The following is a 22,341-nucleotide window of genomic DNA, read 5'->3' on the forward strand; positions in this document are numbered from 1 at the left end:
GTGGATTGTGAAGTCCAGAAGAAACCCTAGGTAAGGGGCACCAGGCTTGTGTAGAAGGGAGGCAAGAAGCCCTTCACAAGCTGAAGGGTAGGAGAGGGAAGTAACCCAGGGGAAGGAACCGCTAAGTCAAGTGGTTCACCACAACCCCCAGGGCCCCTGGGTTGGGACCTGGAGTAGAGGGTGGGCCCAGGTCCCTCCCTCTCCACTCCCCTCCTCCAAGGACACTAGTGGAGTGATTAAGAACCGGTTCAGAGGCAAGCAATAGCACCCTGAACCTACCTCAGAGAAGAGAAAGCGTGAGACCTAGCAGAACAGTACCGGCAATTTGCCACAGTACCAACCGCACCATGGCTGAGTACACACAAAGCACCCGGGTCCTCGGGTACGACACGTACCCAGAAAGCCAGTGACCACAAGCAGGCAGGCTCAGAGTCAAGAGGCAAAGAGAAGCCTGCCTCCTCCACCACAGTTCCGACGGGGCTGCCTAAACGTGGCATCGATACGCTCTCCATAGGCCTTGGTGCCTCCTTCAGCTCCCATAGCGCAGGGTGCTCCGATGTCGGCACAGGTGTCTACAGCTACAACAGCACAGCACAGTGATTATTGATCACCTCGGTACCGAAACCATCGGTACCACACTAATTTCTTCACCACAAGGACTTACTAATCTTGTTAATGCCGGGCTCACCACAACTCGGCACAGATGTTACTCCGGTGCACATGGTACCCACGCCAACCCATCTCACCTCTGGCCACTCAATTTTCCGGTGAGGATGAAGATGATGAGGAAGAGGGCTCTTACACATCACACCATTCCTCTCCCATTCAAACTAATATGGTATTAAGTCCACCTATACAGCCCAAATATCACCACTGGGCTGACACCTAGATATGGTATGGGCACCCATGGATGCCACCACCTATGCCATTCCCTATCATAGAATCATAGAATATCAGGGTTGGAAGGGACCTCAGGAGGTCATCTATTCCAATCCCCTGCTCAAAGCAGGACCAATCCCCAACTAAATCATCCCAGCCAGGGCTTTGTCAAGCCAGGACTTAAAAACCTCTAAGGAAGGAGATTCAACCACCTCCCTGGGTAACCCATTCCAGTGCTTCACCACCCTCCTAGTGAAATAGTGTTTCCTAATATCCAGCCTAGACCTCCCCCACTGCAACTTGAGACCATTGCTCCTTGTTCTGTCTTCTTCCACCACTGAGAACAGCCAAGCTCCATCCTCTTTGGAACCCCCCTTCAGGTAGCTGAAGGCTGGTATCAGATCCCCCCTTACTCTTCTCTTCTGCAGACTAAACAAGCCCAGTTCCCTCAGCCTCTCCTCATAAGTCATGTGCCCCAGCCCCCGATCGTTGCCCTCCTCTGAACTCTCTCCAATTTGTCCACATCCTTTCTGTAGTGGGGGGCTGGAAACTGGACGCAGTGCTCCAGATGTGGCCTCACCAGTGCCGAATAGAGGGGAATAATCATTTCCCTTGATCTGCTGGCAGTGCTCCTACTAATGCAGCCCAATATGCCGTTATCAGTTCTCCCAGTCATTGCAAACCCAGCCATTGCAAACCCATCTATCGATGTTTCTAATGATCGTATTCCCTATTACCTGTCTTTTCCTAATAACTGGGGTTTTCTCTCCCAGAGAGGTATCCTCTGTGTAAGAGGATACCATGACATCATCTGGAAGGAGGGTCCCAACTATGTCATCGTTCATCTCTGCTCCAGTTTGATATTCTCCTTCCCTGAGACTTTCATCCCCCTCAACAGCACAGAGGCTGTCAGACCAGGGGTGGGACTGTTCTACTGTGTCCCGGAAGGTCTCATCTATGTACCTTGCTGTCTCCCATATGGCTCCTCCAGTTCAGCCACCCTGGTCTCCAAACCTGTACACGGTCTCTGAGGGCCACGAGATCCTTTCACCAAATGTACACATACCACAGGGCAGGTAATCATACATGCTGCATTGAGTGCAATAAACTGGATAGCCCCCACTCTGTTGTTGGTCTTCTGCCTGCATTCTCTTTTTACTTCTGCAGCTCTTTCCTCTGTTGTTTTGTTTTTAACAGGGTTTTTTTATTGCCTTAAATAATGTTAAGTGTATCTAGCCTGTGCCACACACTCCCCTTCTAAACTCCCTCGCAAATCTTCCCTGGTGGCTGCTTGTGTTCACTAGCTCCTCTGGTCACTTAGGAAGGGTTTTTTTAAACTCCTGGTTTCCCTGGGTAGACCTGCCCCCTGGTTCAGGGTTGATGGGTGCATACGTCCACACCTTCGCAGAACATTATGCAAGCACTAGGGACTCTGCCTCTGATGCCATCTTTGGCTCCACAGTACTTTCATCTGTAACTAACCTAACTCCAAAGTCTCAGCCCTCCAAGGGGGGTACCGCTCAGGAATCACCTACAGCGGAACATCCATAGGGACACTACTCGAAGAAGAAGTTACCTTGTGCAGTAACAATGGTTCTTCGAGATGTGTGTCTCTGTGGGTGCTCCATTACCCACCTCCTCTCCTCTACTTTGGAGTTTTTGCTATGACTCTGCGGGCCCAACAGGTTCTGCTACCACAAGTCTCCGATCAGCATCGCAGGGAGGTGCACGTACTTCTGCAGTGGGACATCTTCAGGGACACACATCTCGAAGAACCATCGTTACTGCACAAGGTGAGTAAATTCTTTTTTTCCCAGTTGATTCAATTGCTTATTTGAGGTTTGGCTCTCCTCCTTCTTTATACCTCAGGTGAAGTTTCTCTTTCCTTCTGGGGAGTAGCCACGCTGTCTCTCTCCCACTCCTCCCATTAGCTTGATAGCTTTGTTTCTGTGATATTTAAATGACTTCTCATTGTCTTTCAAAGTACTTTGGAAAACCTTCTATGGGTCATCTTACTTATCACTTCAAAAGTTTTTTTTCTCCTGCTGATGATAGCTCATCTCAATTGATTAGACTCTTCCAGTTGGTATGGCTACTTCCACCTTTTCATGTTCTCTGTATGTATAAATATCTCCTGTCTGTGTGTTCCATTCTATGCATCCGAAGAAAGTGAGCTGTAGCTCACGAAAGGTCATGCTGAAATAAATTTGTTAGTCTCTAAGGCCACGTCTAGACTACGCACCGGATCAGCGTGTTAAAATCGATTGCTCGGGATCGAAATATCGTGTCTGGTCTGGACGCGATATCTCGATCCCAGAGCGTGCTAGATCGATTCCGGAACTCCAGCTAGACGACCGGACTTCCGGATTCGACACAGCGAGCCGCACGGATCGATTCCCGTGGTGAAGACGGGTGAGTAACGATTTTAGATATTCGATTTCAGCTACGCTATTCTCGTAGCTGAAATTGCGTATCTAAAATCGATTTAATCTCGTAGTGTAGACCTGGCCTAAGGTGCCACAAGTACTCCTGTTCTTTTTGCAGATACAGACTAACACGGCTGCTGCTCTGAAACCTGTCTAGTGGAGAAATCACACTCCTTTGTTTGGGGGGTGTAACTTCTGTTTGACCAGAAATCCATTTTAAGAATGTGGTGTGGCTGAAAAAAGATCCTGACATTTGTGAGTTCTATCGCTAGATCGTGAGTGAGACTTAATTTTACTCAGAAATCGCGACTCATGCAATAAATGCACAAGAGTTGCCGTGTCTATTTGTGGTATCAGCAAGAGGCTTTGTGTGCCTGAGTAGGCAGAGCAAACTGAGTTATGTTTCCTCACTGTCTGTTTATATAGGAGCTACTAGATGCTGGAGCAATTGGAGACATCTGCCACATACAGCATCTGGAGCCCGTAAGTGTGTGTGTCATGGTATTGTCTGAGCTTAGTTATACATATTAATCAGTGCCTTAGTAGTAAGTAATACTTTAGCATATATGCTCTTCGGCATCTTCTCAAGTGTGCTAGAAGCAACTAATTAAGTGTTGAATGTTCCTTTCCCTTCTTTGTTACAAAATTGAATTAGTTAAATAGGATTTGAGACAACAGACTTTTTTATTTTACTGTTTTTTAAGTCTTGTGTATTTTTTATCTTCTTTATTAATCATCTGTTGTGAACATAAAAAAAACTAGAACTATTCCTTTTTAAATGCTTTAGAAAACAAATTGTTTAATCCTCTTGTTGCCAAAACTCAGGGGTAAATTATTGGAGAACTGCTGACTTCACGTCCGTGGCTGTTGTAATGAGAAGCACCCTAAACAAATGTTTTGTTTTGAACTTTCGGCTGACTGTGATCCAATTTTAGAAGTGTACGTGTGTGGGCGAGGGAGAATCTCACCTATTTTGTCCCATCTTGTGGCAAATTTGATTGTCTTCACTCCTCCCTCCCACCCCCCACCCCCCGCTACCCCCATATGAATCTAGCTCCTTCTCATGTATCTCCTTGTTTGTACACCAACAGCATCTATTGGAGCAGCAGGAATGGGCAATCTCTGGAAATAGTTTGTGGTAACTTCTGATCAGAGCGATGAGAAGGTGCTGAGAGCATTGTTTTGTGTGGGACTTACCAACGTGTTCTTTTAAGTTTGCAGCAAAACATTGGATTTTTATTTCTAAAGTTGAAATCAGAAGAAATTTACTGTCAGATCATCACTGTTTAAAGTTAGTGAAAACTTAAAAATTCAAGCACTGAAATGAAATGTTATTTAAATGTCAGTAATGGTTTTTGCCCTACCATTTCAGTTCTGGTTTAATATGTAAGAAACTAATGTGGCTTACAAATTCCAAGCAGGCAAACATTGTCTTTGTTCACTATTCCTTTTTCAGAGAAAAACTTCAGTGTCCAAGAACAGTGGATAAATGACACTATATACTTTTCACACTTTACCTCGAGCAAAATTAAAGTCACATAAATTGTGTCCCCAGCTTAAGGCATTTTTAATAAGCTGGCAGGAATCAGGTGTTTAGAAAAGCAGATTTTCGTATGATTTTTTTTACATTAATAACGCTCAGGAAATTAGCCTCCCTTTTTTTAGTGAGAAGGATTTTAGTTATTCAACAAATTCTGCTGTGACACTTAGCCAAACGAATCTGGATTGGATCATTTACAAGGAAGATTCCAAAATATTTGTTTATACTTAAGCAGATTGGGAGGGACTATGATTTTTGTTTTGTTTCCTGGAACTCCATTTTTGGAGTTTATAGGAAGTATAAGTTGTTACCGTCTGGCCCAAAACCCCTTTGTGTGGACAGCAGTCTGAGTGGATCTGTATACTGGCTCTCATGTGTTTCCAAGCCAATTGGGTCTGGGTAGAGTCTCATCACCATTTCTGGGTCTGGGTCCTTAGGACACACTCCAAGACTTAGACCTCTTTGTGCCTTTCCTTGGGACATGGGGCACTGCTGCCCTAGACCTCAAAATCTGTGTCTGAGACCTCCTGAGCCTCACAGTTGCTTACTCATGCTCCACTGAGGCTGTGGATGCTCTCGGCTTCTAATTTAAGCCCTATGCGGACAAAAGAAAGCGAGGAACACAGGTTTAGCAAAGGAATTTCTTAACCACAGAAAATCCACTCTTAAAAGAATTCAAGAGTTATAGATCTTTTAAAACAAGAAAAGTCCTGAGCCTCCCCATCTCACCCGTTTTGGGAGTGGGACATTTTTCAGCATTGTAGGCAGGGCAGAGTCTCTCCTATCCTCTTTCTCCTGCAAGTCCTCCTTGAGTTTGGTGATATTTGACCCCTGCTTAGAGTAGTTCTAGTCTCTGTCTTCCTGCCCTGTGCTTACCTGGAATGTGCTAGCTCCCATTCCCCTGTCATTCTTGTCCTCCCTATAGGCCACTATGTAGAAAAAAACATTGTTCCATGGGGATGGACCAGCAGTTGAGAGACATTCAAGTCTGATAGCTCCGAACTGCCATCTTGATGGCTTCTCAGTAATAGTTCTTCAGTGAGGCATTAAGCAACTTTCCTGGGCAGGCCAGCTGTCTGGAAAGCAATTCAATATGTACTTGCCTCGGGCAAGTTTAGATACATCTTCAACGCATAGTACAAAATGGAGTCTGTATGATGAACTGTCATAAACAGATAGCTAAGGGTTAATGTCTCTTTCACCTGTAAAGGGTTAACAAACAGTGACCTGCAACACCTGACCAGAGGACCAATCAGGAGACAAGATACTTTCAAATCTGGGTGGAGGGAAGGCGTGGGTGTGGGTCCTTTGTTCTTGGTTCTGTTGTCTCTCTGGGCTTTGAGATGACCAACGTATCTACAGGCTCTCTAATCTTCTGTTTCCAATTTGTAAGTACAAGGTAGAAGACAGTATAGTCTTTAAATTGTTTGTTCTGTATTTGCAAATGTGTAGTTTGCTAGAATACTTAATTCTATTTTTTCTGGATAAGGCTTTTTATCATTTTCATTAGCTGAAGACCCTGTAATATTCCATCTTAAATTAGAGATATTTTACTCTTTTTGTCTTTTATTAAAACTTTCTTTTTAAGACTAATGATTTTTACTCCTTGTTAATGCTAAGGTATGAGTCTGTACTCCCCAAGGACTTGGTGGGAGGGAAAGGCAATTTTCCTCTTTGTGTTAGATTCACAGACTTGAATCTGTATTGCCTCTCGGTAAGGGGAGAAGGGGAGAGAAACCTGATCCTCTTCTGTGTTGTGTTTCAAGGAGTTGAGCACAGTAATCTTGGCTGTAACCAGGCAGGAAAGATCTGGGGGAGGTAAAGAGGGGAGGGAAATGGTTATTTCCCTTTGTTGTGAGACTCAAGGAATCTGGGTCTTGGGGTCCCAGGGAAGGTTTGGGGAGCCAGAGATTTATCAGGTACTCAGAATCCTGATTGGTTGGCAGCATATCAGATCTAAGCTGGTAATTAAGCTTAGAGGATTTCATGCTAGTACCTCATTTTTTGGACTCTAAGGTTCAGATTGAGGAAAGAATACTATGACATGAACATAGCCCACTTCTGTCACTGAAGTATAATGAAGAAGTTAGTGAAATGTGTGTGACATTTCAGATGGAAATATTGTTGACACAATTGAATGTATTTTGCTAAATTTTCCCTTTTTACCAGAAACTTTTCACTAAGAAAAAATTGAAAATAATATAATTTTCAAACTATCTGATATATATAAGTGGTTGAAATCTGCATTAGTTACAGGATCAGCGGTCTTTAATTGTGTTTTCTGTATGTTAAGATTATGCAATATACAAATTTCAAACATGTTCTTGGAGGATGCACCAAGGTGATGTTTTTCTAGCTGAAATGAATTTGATATCTTCAAGTTTCTAGTAGACAGGGGTCCACATTATAGAAGACAACCACGGTTAGCACTAATCGGTAACTTTGATAGTCTTATAGGGAAGCCAGGGACTGAAAGCCATGGACACCTGAGTCCCTAAAGTTACTTCTGCCAAGTCAAGAATAAGAAACACTTGTAGGGCACAGGGCGAGGTAAGCATGCACTGCTGCTTCACTTGCTGTACCTATTCCTTGTAATAAGACCTCAGTGAGGGTATGGCTACACTCGAAACTTCAAAGCGCTGCCGCAGGAGCACTTTGAAGTGTGAGTGTAGTTGCAGCGCTGGGAGAGAGCTTTTCCGGTGCTGCACGTACTCTACCTCCTCATGGGGATTAGCTTACAGCGCTGGGAGCCGTGCTCCCAGCGCTGGGGCACTGTTTACACTGGCGCTTTGCAGCGCTGTAACTTACAGCGCTCAGGAGGTGTTTTTTTCACACCCCTGAGCAAGAAAGTTGCGGCGCTGTAAAGCGCCAGTGTAGCCATGGCCTGAGTCTGTCAATCTAGCACCTTCTTAGCTGTCAAGCCCCTTCTCCTTCCAGACTTGAGTTTATTAATTGTTTTAAACTATAAATTACTTGTATCTATTCACTTCATTAATTACTGTTTATTTCTTGTAAGCATAGGTTGGATTCTGGCATTTTGCCCACTCGTTTGTGAGAGGAAATTGGAGGAATGAAGCAGAAAGTACATTTTCTTTGTTAGCCAAATCCTGCCATGACATCGACCTCATTAATTTTTGGATGGGTGATAAAAGGTTTACAGCATCTTTTTTATCATATTTGTTCTAAGAATAAACATGTGCAAACACAAATAAGGTGTATTATACTTACACGTTTTATGTAACTTTCCCCTTCTGAGAGACGAAGGCCGTGTCTATGCTACAGATGTTTTGCCAGTGTAGTTACAGTGTAGATGCAGCTTATGATCACAGAAGGAGTTTTTTCTGTCGGCCCGGTAGCACCACTCCTCCAAACGACATTACTTATGTCGTCAGAAGAACTCTTCTGTCAGTATAACTGCATCTGCATTGGAGGTTTGCTGACATAGCTGTGCCAACAAAACTTTGTAGTGTAAACCTAGCCAGAGTTAGCTCTTTTCCCCTCTGTGTGTAATTGACCATCACCCTCCTAGAGAACAAGAAGCCTGAACCTTCTTCTAAATGTAGATCTCCTGCAGTGATGCAAAAAATTATAGATTAAATTACACTGATTTAAACATTGGTGTTCATATTATTTAAAGGGAAATGCTTGTAGTTGTTGTTACATCCTGGCAGGGAGAATAAACCAAAGGCGGTAATCAGATTGTGGGGGAAAGTATTTATCTAGGGACATGTATGTCTCCATCACTAGTATCTGAATGTACTGCAAATGTTAATGAATTTATCCTTACAATGCCCTTGTGAGGTAGGTTGTTTTGTTGTTGTTGTTGTTGTTTTTAAAATATCCATTTTATAGATTTTGATCTGAGACAAAGTCTGTGACTTTTCCAAGGTCACACAGTGAGTCTGTAACAGAGCTGGGAGCTCAGCCCAGATCTCCTGAATCCAACACTAGTACCGTGGCCACAGGTCGTTCTTCCTCTCCTGAAACTTAGTATTCCAAGAATGGTATAATTTCTTTTTTCAGTTGAATCTCCAGTCTGTCCAAAATCATCAGCCTAGGCAAATTAGCTAACTAAACCATTATAGCTTCACTAGTAAGTTTAGTTGCAAGTTGGATGTAAAACTTGTCTTTATCAGAAAAGGATGAAATTGGAATGAGAATGGCCCTGGGTCTGGGACTCGCTGAGTCTACTTCTGAACCAGTGCATAAGGGCCCCAGTTCAGCAAAGCACATAAACGTATGTTTAAATGGGACTGAAGGACATGCGTAAGTGCTTTGTTGGACACCACAGTGACAATTTCAAGATGTGATAATTTTACTAATCTCCAAGGCTAGAAATATTCCTTGGAAGGTCAGCCTGCGGAAAGCTAGGCACTTCCATTTCTCAAGGACATACATTGTTTTTCTATTCTGACAGATTGAGATATCAGATCATAATACCTTATTTTTATTATCCCCCTTTTATTTTTGTAAAATACTTAATTTCTGTAACATTATCTCTAAAACCACTAGAATTAGCCAAGTTGGATTACATCTTTTAAGTGTTCAGATAGTCTCAGTTACTGCTGTGCAGCTCCTGTTGAAGTCATTTATCTTCACTGGTCCAGAATCTCAAACAGTCTGTGAAATACCAGTTTCTAAAAATCATGCCAGAATTGAAGTGGATGAGGGAGGAAAAGAAGATGAGAATCAGAATGATGTGATTTTTACTGTTTTATAGCTCCTCACCTCTCAGAACATCTAGTGGGACCAATGCTAACCCCTTCAGGACCAGTAAATATTATCCAGCACTGATCCTGCACTAGAGGTCATAAAGAAATTGTGATCCTTGACTTAAAAGCATGAACATAGAGATGTTGTATTTTGTATTCTCAGACGCATTTTAGTATAGAATTAAAGACATATTTTTTTCCAGTTCCTCAAAGGCAGCCCAGACAGTTATTGTTTGTAAATTCTTATAACAGAAACTGGAGACAAGAGAAAAAAATCAGAGGTCTTCTGACATCATTCTCTTGACTAGGACCCTGCTCAGTTAGAGATTTCCTGAGTAATAAAATTATTCTCAATACTAAGACATGTCATCAGAAAAAAATCTTAGTGAAAACAGTTGAGCCACTAGCACAACAGAAAACTAACAATTAATTGGTGTTGAAGGACTTTGAATATCTAAAAGCCTGATCTAGGTTGGATTGAAATTACTGGAAACCTTTCTGTAGACTTCGGTGTGCGTTGGATCAAGCCCAAAATGAACGGTTGAGAAAATGATCATTTTTACACTTTTATGTTGATATGTTTGTTTAATTATGAAAATGTCTGTTTTATTTCAGATGCTTAAAGGTGTCATCTTTTGGCAGTCTTTCTCATTTTACTAATGAGCATAAGGTTTGTATAAATACTCCTGTATGAAGGAATACTCAGCGTCTTTAGCCTTATTTCAGCAAAGCAAATTAAGCTCATACTACTTTGCTACATTGGGGCCTATATTATCATTTAATCTCCATTTTATTTTATTTCTAGGAAGTATGTGACCATTTTAAACATACCTGTAGTTACCAGTAGTTTTCCTGCTAAAAATGTGCATTTTGAAATATATAGGGAAAATGACATAAACATTCCGGGAAATTCCTTGTTTTGTGTTAAAAGAAGCCTAATCTTATGGTAGCCAAGGTCCTGAAGCCCTAGTGAAATAACTCAGTAGTGTAGAGAGACTAAAATGAAATAGTCCGAGCAGAAATTGCTTATGCTCTTTATTTAATTTTTTTTTAATCTCATTACTTCTAAAGACACACCTAGCTAGCTCATCCTGGTTTTCCCATTATGCCTTCCATTCTCTTTAGCACCTTCCATGCTATCAGATTGTTCCAAACCACTTTCCGTATCTAGCTCTACTTTAGATTTGGATTTTTATTTGTGTCAGTAGGACTACGTATGTGAGTAAAATTACTCATGCACATACATTTTTACCAGATTGGGCCCACAGTTTGTAGAATATTCAGAGTCACAGTTTGGGACCTCAGATTTTTTTAAAATGGAAAAACTATTGACTTTCTAATGTTAATGTAAAACATCTATTCATTGTAAGCTAACTTTTAAGAGAATAAATATTCAGCTAAATAATCTGAATTGGTTTTAAAAAATAGTCAGGACAAAAAAGTTTGTCTGGATAGGTGTTCATTCCTAACAGTCATAGTTCATGTCATGATCAGTTTATAAAAATGCAAAGGCTCTGTAAACGTAACAGTCTAGTTGTCTGTTTGGATTCACCAAAAAGGAAACGCGGAACATAAAAACTACTGTTGCAGCTTTGCTTACAAAACATGAATACACTTACATTCAAAAATCAACCAACCAAAAAAAACCCTAAACCCAATATGAAGCTAACAAGATGTGCCTGCCATCATCCCAGTCACTTTTCTTGTATAGTGTATCCCTTCCCCCTGTCCTGCATATGTTCAGTTTGTTTGCAAAGTATAAGCTCGTTGGGGCTTGAAACGTGTTTTAGCAGATTTTGGGCACTACCACAATACAAAGAATAAGCAGTAAAATAATTTAAGGATCCACCAGCAACATTAATTTAAGCATCTTATAAATTCTGTGTCTTTTCGTATACATATTGTTACTTAAACTGTAACATGAATCTCAGGTGTGGGTGATATCAACACTGGGCATTTCTAAGGTGCCTATAATTGTGGGTATCTAAACACCATTGTTGAGTTACATGTTTAACCAGACGAGGAGGACTAGACATGAGCAATGAGGCTGAATTATTGTGGCTGGCGGAGCCTTCGCATTTTCCAGATCTTGACTTTTTATAATTGTAATTGTGCAGCCTGGGTGTTTCATTAGCTTAGCCATTTGCACTTACTTTCTTTTACTTTGTTTTTTAAGCGGGGGATGGGGGAAATGCCTGTATTTAAAGTGTTAGCATTTAAATTGTCCCAGTTAGACCTTGATGGTCACACTGTGCTGAGGCAATTGTTGAAGTGGGGTGAGTTCACATTTTTGCTGATTCTTGTAATTGGCTGGTGACAGTTTTTTGCAAGGCTGGGTTAAAAGAGCACCTACATGTTCTTTTTATTGTGATGGTGTTTTAGGTGATGGGATCAGGCTGGGCAGAAACTCTGTTACTACTTCATTCGTGGAAATTGTAACCTCAGCAGTCTGAGACCAGCTTCCCACGTGCCTGTAAGGCTGGGGCAGTGAGATTGTGGATTGTGGTGGTAAAAAACCTTTGACTCTAACAGATCTACACCACAAAGTTTTGTCAGCATAGCAATGCCGGTTCATTTTTGGGCAGAGATCAAAGGTTTCAACCCGAAAGGTGAATCCTTGGAAGACTGTGAACATGTGAAACTGGGGTAAAATTAAAATTGTGTTCCAACTTTAACTACAATGACTTGCTGCATGAGCATCTTATTTAGTACTGTTAGCATATACTTATCTCGCTGTGTGGTGACAGCGGGCTAATGGCAGCACCTTGGACTGAAAGCTCAACTGGATGGCTGCAAACCACGTTTTCTTGGGAGATGATGAGTAAGGCTGTGAGTCTGCCATGGAGGTCATGGATTCTGTGACTTTCCGTGGCCTCCGTGACTTCTGCAGCGGCTGGTGTAAGTTGTAATTTGTAGGAGTTTCACTTGAACAACCTGTGTTTTTAAATGATTGATGTAGATACCTTTATTCCTAATGGAGAAATAATAGGTAGCACTTTACATCTTCATAGCTACTTTATAAATATTATTAAATCAAGCCTCCCAACAATTCCTCTTTTAGAAATGTGAAAACTGCAGTGCAAAGAAATTGTTTGACTTGTTCAAACTGCCAGTCACTCACAAAGCTGAATACCCTTATTTGCAGGATACTGTAGGGTGCATATTAACAATGACTAGTGCTAACATCAAGTTATCTTGATTGTATTCATAATACAGTAAACATTGTTTTATCTGGCACTTCACCAGCCGGAAAGCTGGGGCCGGCAGGGCGTGGAGTGTGGGAGGGTGTGCAGAGCGCAGGCTGTGGGAGGGAATTTGGGCACGAGAGGAGGCTTAGGGCATGGGAGAGGGTGTGGGGTGTCAGATCCAGGGGCCGCTCACCTCAGGCAGCTCCCCGCAAGCAGCGACCTGTCCTGGCTGCTCCTAGGCGGAGGTGCGGCAGATGGCTCTGCACACTGTCTCCGCTCGCATGCACTGCCCCCACAGCTCCCATTGGACGTGGTTCCTGGCCAATGGGAGCTGCAGAGCCAGCGCTCGGGGCTGGGTGGGGGCAGTGCACAGAGCTGCCTGCTGCACCTCCACTTCGGAGCAGCTGGGACAGGTTGGTGCTTGCAGAGAGCCACCCAAGGTAAGCGCTTCCCCGGATCCGGCACCCTGAGCCCCCTCCTGTACCCAAAGTCCCTCTCAGATCCTGCACCCCGCATCCCCTCCTGCACCCCAATCCCCAGCCCCCCCCCCACACCCAAACTCCCTCTCTCTTAATTAACTGGCATTTTTCACTTACTGGCATCCCCCCATTCCGCCAACATACCGGATAAAACATCTTTTACTGCAATAAGTATTTGTGTAGTGTCTTTCCTCCAAGGATATCAAATCCCCTTTATTAGTTATACTCCTCACAACACAGGTTAGTAGTAGTATCCCTATTTTGGCCCCGAATCAGCAAAGCACTTAAGCAGGTGACTAACTTTAAGCAGTAAGTAGTTTCATGACTACTTTACAGATTGAAAACTGAGAAACTGGATGTGTCTAGTTCAAAATCACACACTGAGTGAGTGTAAGAGGTGGTGTTTGGAAGGTGGTTTTGTGTTCCAAACACAGGACTGTGTTGCCTCCTTACCACGAAGAAAGAGGAAAGTTACTGGAAGAACAGGGGGATCTGGTTGGAGTTGTCTCTGTTAAAATGTTGCAAGAAGTGTCTTTCTGTGGATGAAAATAGATGAGTAAAATTAATAAATAATAAACTGTAAATAATGAACCATTGTAAATTTGGTTTAGCCCAAAGGAGCTGCCAGTCGGTGCTTAGACTGTTCAGTCGAACAAACCTGTCCATATTCAGCCAAGAAGATTTATCTGCACCGTGCAGAGAAGGTGAGTGCAGTACTGTTTTGAAGAAACATATCTTCCAAATATTGACTACATTGATCTCAAAATGTGTTCAGTTTCCAAGCAAAAGGAACTCATCTTTTGGTTTTCATAAGATCTTGGTGTGACTGGTTGGATCACAGAAACCCCCTGGGAGCTGCCACCTGATGTGCCAAGACTACTACCCCGGCTTTCCCTGCCAGCTCAGGACTCCAGCACCCTGTTTTGCTGAGCCAGACACTCTATTCTGCTCCAACAAAGACCCAGGGGCTGAATTACCTGCCCCAAAGCTGCAGGCTTCACTGAAAAGCAGCTGAGGCCACGTCTACACTACGGGATAAAATCAAATTTGCTAAAATAGGTTTTATAAAACTGATATTATAATTTCGATTTCATGCGGCCACACTAGGCACAGTAATTTGGCGTTGTGCGTCCATGCTCCGAGGCTAACGTCGATTTCTGAAGCATTGCATTGTGGGTAGCACTTCCATAGCTATCTCATAGTTCCCGCAGTCTCCCCCACCCCTTGGAATTCAGGGTTGAATCTTAATTGTCGCGGGGGGTTCTGGGTAAATGTCGTCACTCATTCCTTTCTCGGCAACATCACTGACAACTTCCTCCCGCGCGTTGTCTTCCCTGGCTTGCCTGCTCGTACGACCATAGCACGCAAACCAAAGCCCGTTTAGCTTTTTTTTTTTCCGGCACCGTATGTCTGTTGCCGCGGAGAGAGAGGCAATTAACCCAGCGCACAGCAGCAAATCAGTGCTTTCGCAAGATAGCAGAGTGTTACCCGGTCGTCTGTATCCGTCTATCGCGGAAAACTGGCAAGTAGAGATAGACGGTTTCTCCCTCTTCTGTACTGTCCGCTATCAATGAGTGCCCGCTGGCTAAAATCGGCCGGGGCTCAACAGCAAATAGCAAATTGGGATTGACTCATCTGGGACTGAGTCAATCCTCCTTGATATGAGTTACACAATAGAGTCAGTCCTGGCCTAGAGCTAGGGGCAAGTGTATTAGAGGATCCCGTATATCATCAGAGCATCAAGCTGCCCGTGTCCCCTGCTAACAACCCCCCTTGCTTCCCCTTCCCTTCAACTCTTGCCTGGGCCCCACACGTGAAGCAGGGGTCCCGCCCCTGTGTTGTCATGAGAGTTATATAAGAATGCAGGTATAAGAATACAGCACGACTTGTTAGTGGATAAGAGGAGGGGCGAGGCCACCTCCCGGGGCTATGATCAGTCAGGCAGTACAGAATCTTTTCTTACTAACAGGACGAGGGGGAGGTGGGCTGATGAAGCTCAGGCCCCCCAGTTGCTATGTGATACGAAAGTTACCTAGCCTTGCTGTAGCCATCGACTGGGAGTTAAGCGGGAGTCCTTCGCCCATTTATTTACCCAGGCGCCCCACCAGTCACCTGAGCCCAGCCAGGAGCATCACGGGCTGATGGCGACAGGTACGGATATCGAGGTCATATGTCCCATCTACCTACCGGGGAGGGAGAGGCAGCGGAAGAAACTGCTCTTCACTGCTTTTCAACCACAGAGATATAATATAATACCACAATTCCAAGTAACAAACACAGGTGACATAGAAAGAAGTCAAGAAATGATTTTCTTGTCCCTTTTCTTTCCAACGTGGCTGGAAGCGGGGTGGGAGAAGATACTGAGGAGAATTCTCCTGAGACCACGCCAAAGGTGTTTTACATCCTTACAGACCATAAATAGGCAGCGTCTAGCCAAGTAATGCAAATACTAAAAATTCAGAGCACTGCCCGGCGGACCCCTTGCCGAGTAAGTATGGTTAAAACTGGAGCCTACAACCCACAAATAAAATTTGTGAGTCTTGCGCTTCCCTCTGTTAAATGTCACGCAGTTGCTGTGTATCTGGAAGTTTTTTTTCAACACTTAGCATTGTCGGTTCGTAACGGATGCTCTGCATTACAAAGATTTGTCTCGGCATACAGCGATCAGGATCTAAACGTATCTCCCGTACGGTTCCATGCCCGGAGAATTTGGATTTGAAGCATAACTGCATCGCCACCACAACGTGCTGATCAGAGCCTCACTCTGGCGCCAAACAGGAATGTAATTTCAATAATTTGCGGGCTTTCCTGTTTACCTGCCGCTGCAATCCGAGGTTCAGATCGCGGTCCAGAGCGGGTCAGTGTGCAACCGTGGATAGCTCGGGCCCGGCAGGTGCCCATATAACTCGATGTTTCTCGTCCACAGCTAGACCGTAATCCGATATGTTAAATCGGATTTAGGCGCTAACTCTTCGTCGGGGGGGTAGCAGAAATCGATTTAAAGAGCCCTTTATATCGATATAAAGGGCATTGTAGTGTGGACGGGTACAGCGTTAAATCGATTTAACACTCTTTAAATCGATTTAAACGCGTAGTGTAGACCAGACCTAAGAGAAGTGCTCTTGTCTTTAGCACCCGGATGCCCAGCTCCCAATGGGGTTTAAACCCAAATAAATCTGTTTTACCCTGTATAAAGCTTATGCAGGGTAAACTCATAAATTGTTCACCCTTGTAGCAGTGTGCTTCGAATACAAAAATGATACATGCATACAAATAGGATTAATAGATTCGATAGCTCATAACCTTTACAGAGGTATGTTACATGGCATATGTAGTATGAAACACATTCTAGTTATGTTATATATATCACATTCATATGCATATTTCCACAGAGCCTTATGGGAGGTACCGTCACACCTGGAACATAAAAATAATTGTATAACATCAAAGCACTGTGTCATCAAGGATAATATCTTGCTTCTGGTGGCCAACGCTTGATATTTTGGAAGAAACAAGAAGCCAAAACATACCTAAGCTTTTTGCTCAGTGTTCAAGATGGGAAGGAGATGATTTCTTTCTGACTCCAACTTCGTATAAAAGTGAATTTTAAAAGGTTTTTTAAATAAATTGGATCAAAAATGAAATCAAAGAAAAGTTAGGAGGGAGCTTCAGTAATAGATTTTAAGGCCAGATGGACCATTGTGATCATCTCGTCTGACTCATAACACGGGGCATAGGACTTGCCTGAATTAATTTCTGCTTCAAGTCCAGTAGCTGTTGTTGAACTAGAGTAAATCCTTTATCAAAACAGCCAATCTTGATTAAAAATTTCTAGTGATGGAGAATCCACCACAACCCTTTGTACATTATTACAGTGAGTACCTTCACTGTTAAAAAAAATTGCACCTTATTTCTAGTCAGAATTTGCCTAGCTTCAACTCCTAGTTGTTGGAAGATGGAGAAGGCTGAAATACTCAACCATTAGATTTCAGCCTTCAACAGAAAGGAAGCTGGAGATTAATTTATGTTATTGAGGATCTTAGAAAATTGGGAAACAGCATGATTAGGAAGCAGATAAGAGAACACTTGGCTTCCATAACTCAGCAGGGCCAGATTAAACTCATAGGAGGGTCTTAGAGTGGTGGCAGACACTATATTAAACCTACTCTTAAACTTTTAGAGAAGTCAAGATATTAGAGGATCGGGGCAGGTAGTGTGTAGTACCTGTATTTTACAGCTGGGGGAAAAGAGACGAAAGGGTTCCAACCTGTGTGCCTAAATTTAAGATGCTAAATGTAAATTTAGAAGCATGTGAATAGAACTGACCTGATTTCTTTTTCCAGGAGTGCTGTGCAAACCCAATTTCCACTGAAGTCACTGGGAGTAGCAGATGCTTAATATCTCAATACATTCCTGTACTAATGTAGGGAGATGGCTGAGTTTATCTAAGAGGTACATCTCTTTACAAGGACATAGAAGTATGAAAGTGAGGAATTGGTATGGTGGGTTGCCCCCCCTTTTGAGGTGCCAGCCAGGGCTGGATTAAGGTTATGAGGGGCCTAAGACTAATGGGAGGGAAGGGCCTAAGTATGAATTACATATTGCAAAAACAATTATGAAGTCATCAAACATTTATCTACATAATTTTACACAAACAAATATGTAAATATGTAACAAGTTTATTCTATTCTCACTGCACTCAATTCTTCAAACACATTTTTTCCTAGCTTTAGCTTTGGCCAAGTCATGAATGATGTCACCATAATTCAAAGACCTGAGGATTTCATTCTCAGTGCTCAAGAGGGACAAAGCACTGAGATGCTCTTGAGTCGTGGTGGATCCGAGGACATTTTTGACCCTTGTTAGAAGAGAGAATGAACATTCTCCCCTACAGTTAGGGAACGTTAGTGACAAATGCAGCCGTAATGCAGTTTCAACATTTGGGAAACATTCTGTCACTGGATTCAGTGATAACTCGGTACATCCAAATAGATTTGCTTTTGTCATCTTTTCTCTCTATATCTGAGAGTGTGATGTGAATTCAACAAATTAAAGAAATTCTTTAGTAAAATCTACTGGAAGATTGTGTGGGTACATCTGACACAGACATTTGATCCCTTCACTGACTTTGGAACTTGAAATGTTAGGTGAAAAATTTGTCAGTAGTCTACAGGTTTTGTCAATACTTTCGTAAGCCTCGAGCCGATGTTCTAACGCACTCTTCAGTTTGGCGATGATTATGATGAAGATATTAACTGTGAAGGCCTCCTTGTCACTGAATGAGTGGGCAGTTACATCATCGCATGTCTTCTGTCTTTTGCGGTGTTCGGCTGACATATATTCATGGTTCGCAATCTATGCAGCCCCCTGAATTTCATAGTCATCAAAACTATTCTGCATTTCTTGAAGAACAGTTCCAAGACTCCTGATTAGGTTTACAGCAGTGGAAAGGTCAATTTGAGCACTTTGCAAGCTTAGACTGCACTTGCTGAAGTACATCATTCCAGCCCTCACACAAAGTGTGCATTACATCCTTCAGGATCTTCACATCTGTTCTTGTTGCTGATTTTTGAGATTTATCATCCTTGATGCTCTCTAGCACTTCAAGGACCTTGGGGTACCCCAGAACAACTGCATTCACAGCTTCAGTGTTGGCACTCTATCGTATCCCTGAGAGTGATTTTAGCACTGGGCATCCCTCTGGTAGTGAATCTCTGAGAATCATCCAATGACTGGTTGATGCAGAGAAAAAATTGTAGAATTCTTGGACAAATCCAAAAAAAGAAACTGCTTCAACACAATAATCCACGGCAGACTGGCCAACAAGGTGGACTTAGTGTACAGCACATTGTATGGAATCCACCAAAGAATTGCACTCTTTTATCTTTGCCTGCATCCCTGAATATTTGCCATTCATATTACTTGAATTGTCAGAGCTCTAGCCACGACAGAGGCTGATGTCAATCCCATTTTCGGTGAGGAAATCGAGTAGGTACGAGGCAAGTTTCTCCCCTGTGTGGCTGGTGATGTTTATGAGGGTCATGAAACACTCAGCTGGTCTGCTGGGTAGCACATAATGCAAGATGACAGTCAGCTGATCTACATGTGACATATCTGGTGTTGAGTCGACGGACAGTGAAAAATATCCCTCATCTTTGATCTCATCTACAATGACTGATAGCATCTTCTTCGCCAGCAGTGCAATGAATTCATCACAAATAGTCTTTGATAGATATGATGAATCGCCTTTTCCACGATTTGTGCGTTCATTGATGTGCTGAGCTAAGAAAGGGTGAAACTTAATGATTAGTTCTAGAATGCCAAGATAATTGCCATTGTGTTTCAATCCAACAGTCTCATCTGAGCCGTGGAATGGCAGACCACACTCAGCAAAAAAAAACTATGGTTTCAACTACTTGCCTGAGAACATTCTTCCAGTAAGCACTAGCTTCCAAAACTAGTTTTCCATTTGGGTATCAATTCTGCCACTAACTTTCTTTCGGGCATGGTAGCTGCTAACTGACAACGTATGCTCTCACTCATTGCATGATTGGTAATGTATGCAGTATTCTTCCAATCACTGAAGCCTTCACAGAACATTCCCCACTTTTTGGTATCAGAAAACAGGTGGCAGTAAAAACAGTACACTTTCTACTTAGAAGGTGAATAGATGAGCCATTCTCGCTTGCCAATCTGTTTGTTAGGCTTCACATACTCAAACACTGATTTGATCAGATAATGATTCTGATTGGTGTACTCTCACTTTGCCAATGAAAAGTCAGCAGCTAGATCCTGGCATTTCTGTCCAATAGGTAATGAGATCTTGAGAAGTCATGTCCCACTTGCCTGGATCGCTGGAGTGTATTACTATCACTGGGAAAGTCATCAGAGGGGTGGGGTGAGACTGCAGCTTGAGAAGTCACAGAAAGCTGCTCCTTTTCATCAGGCACAGGTGCAGCAGGTTCACTTGGGCTGGTATTTGCCTGGACTTCTTCACCACCAGACTTAGTAGGAGGAAAAAAATGTTAGGAGAGGAGTTCCTATCAGCACTACATCTTGTCTTTGCCGTCTTTCTTGGGCCTCCTTCAATTTCTGCCATCTTCCTTTTCTTTGTGTGGTTTCTGTTGTCCAGTGTAGGCCTAGTGTGTACAAAGTTCAATATTGCTTGGGCCCACAAACACTCACTTAGCCCACAGTGACAAAATCACAACCACCATAAATTGAATTCACAATCTTGATGGATTAATTTGTACAAAGCAATATCTAATGAGACAAAAAAATTAATATGGCCCCGCTACCATTGCTGAGCTGGAGGGCCTACAGTGGGGCCTAAAAATAGGAGGGCCTAAGGCTTTAGCCTTATTAGCCTATGGTTAATCTGGCCCTGGTGCCCCCTGATGTACTGGGGTCCCACTGAGCCCACCTGTTCCACCAGCCTGGGCTCCCTCACCCTGTCCTGCTGAGCCAGGCCCTCAAGTCTCATCCAGAACACACAGGTAGGGACACACCCAGCTGCAGAAAGACACAGACACTCAGGTCAGCTCTGCGTGGGAAGAATCAGCTTGGGGATTTCCCAGCATTCAAGTGCACACTCACTCTGGGGTGCAAACCCAAAATTGTATTGTCTTGCACTGCACAGAGAACTGTACAGCATAAGCTCATGAATATCGCCCCCCCGCCCCAGTGTGGAGGAAGAGATGCACAGCTTCCCCCCCCCCATTACGAATTGCACAAACTGGTTTAGAGAAAACAAAAACAAGTTTATTAACTACAAAGGATAGATTTTAAGTGATTCTAAGGCATAGCAACAGAGCAAAGCAGATAACTGAGCAAATAAACACACAAACTAAGCTTAATACTCTAAAGAAACTGGCTACAAGTAGTAATTTCTCATCCTAAATGTTGTTTTAAGCAGGTTGCAGAGTTTCTTGAAGACAAACTACTCTTGCTTGCAGCTTAGAACTCCAGTTATTCCTTTCATGGGCTAGATGCCACCTAGCCTGGGACCAGTCCTTTCTTCTCCAGTTCAGTTTTGGGTGTTTTCGGCAGTCATCTCGGGCGGGGAGTCCATGAAGAACTGACCCTGATAAACTCACTCCCCAGCCTTAAATAGGATTTACATATGGCGGGAATCCTTTGTTTCCCAGTTTGATCGCACCCCTTACTAATGGAAAAATACTAGCAGTCCAAGATGGAGTCCAGTACCAGGTGACATGATCACGTGACCCTGCAGTATCAAAGCAGTCATAAATCCTCAGGAAGATTTCCTAGGAAGGTGGGAGGTTAGCATCTTCAAATCCTATTGTTCTTCCTAATGGCCCATTGACTAACCAGCCAGACTGATTGCATTTTGTCTGGTGGACGTTCCCCAGGTGCAAACCCACTTGTAATTGTTACACAGTCAACATTCCTAACTTCAGGTGCAGAAATGATACATGCATACAAATAGGATAATCATATTCAGTAAATCGTAATCTTTCCAATGACATCTCACATGACCGCCTTGCATAAACCACATCTTAGTTATGCCAAAATCATATTATAACAGTATTTTTATGAAGAATATGGGGCATGGTGTCACAATTGGGTCCATAAGCAGACACAAGTGGCTGAACCAGTGAACACTAGTTTCAGGAAAAAAAGGGTCAAGTATCTCTGTAACTGTACTGTTCACGTTGCTGGAGAAAGCCATAGATGGTACAGACTCCCGTTAGTGTCAGTGTGCAGTAAGGCCGGGGGCACGTCCTGAGGAAAGTTGTGCATGGTGTGCCCACTGCAGCTGTGGTGAACTCCAAATCCAGCAGGAGATTTAGCCACTGTGGACACTGTGAGGATATCCATGCTGTTTCTTTAAATCACTGGGAGGTGACTGCGGAAGGTTGGAGGCAGAAGCTATACAGTGAAGCAGAGAAAGAGAAGCTTTTGGGGTGATATTTTTCTCCTTATTCTAAAAGTTACTTGTTCATTGTGTGGCAAATTGCCGGTACTGTTCTCTGGATCTCGCGCTTTCTCTTCTCTGGGGTAGGTTCAGGGCGATATTGCTTGCCTCTGAACCAGTTCTTAATCACTCCCCTAGTGTCCTTGGAGGAGGGGAGTGGAGAGGGAGGGACCTGGGCC

At 43.2% G+C, this 22,341-nt stretch overlaps 1 protein-coding gene across 3 annotated transcripts in view; it reads left to right on the top strand.

The window, feature by feature from the left end:
- LOC116838721 (2,7-anhydro-N-acetylneuraminate hydratase-like) overlaps positions 1-22,341 on the top strand; it is an 84,592-nt gene that overhangs the window by 41,646 nt on the left and 20,605 nt on the right. For all 3 annotated transcript variants that reach the window (XM_032804125.2, XM_032804122.2, XM_075069904.1), the window contains 4 exons: positions 3,732-3,788; positions 7,867-7,997; positions 10,173-10,227; positions 13,836-13,928. In XM_032804125.2, the coding sequence (XP_032660016.1) occupies positions 3,732-3,788; positions 7,867-7,997; positions 10,173-10,227; positions 13,836-13,928 (336 nt within the window). The remainder of the gene's footprint in view (positions 1-3,731; positions 3,789-7,866; positions 7,998-10,172; positions 10,228-13,835; positions 13,929-22,341) is intronic.

This window comes from Chelonoidis abingdonii, chromosome 10, assembly GCF_003597395.2.
Source record: "Chelonoidis abingdonii isolate Lonesome George chromosome 10, CheloAbing_2.0, whole genome shotgun sequence".
In the NCBI taxonomy this organism is placed as follows: Eukaryota; Metazoa; Chordata; order Testudines; family Testudinidae; genus Chelonoidis; species Chelonoidis abingdonii.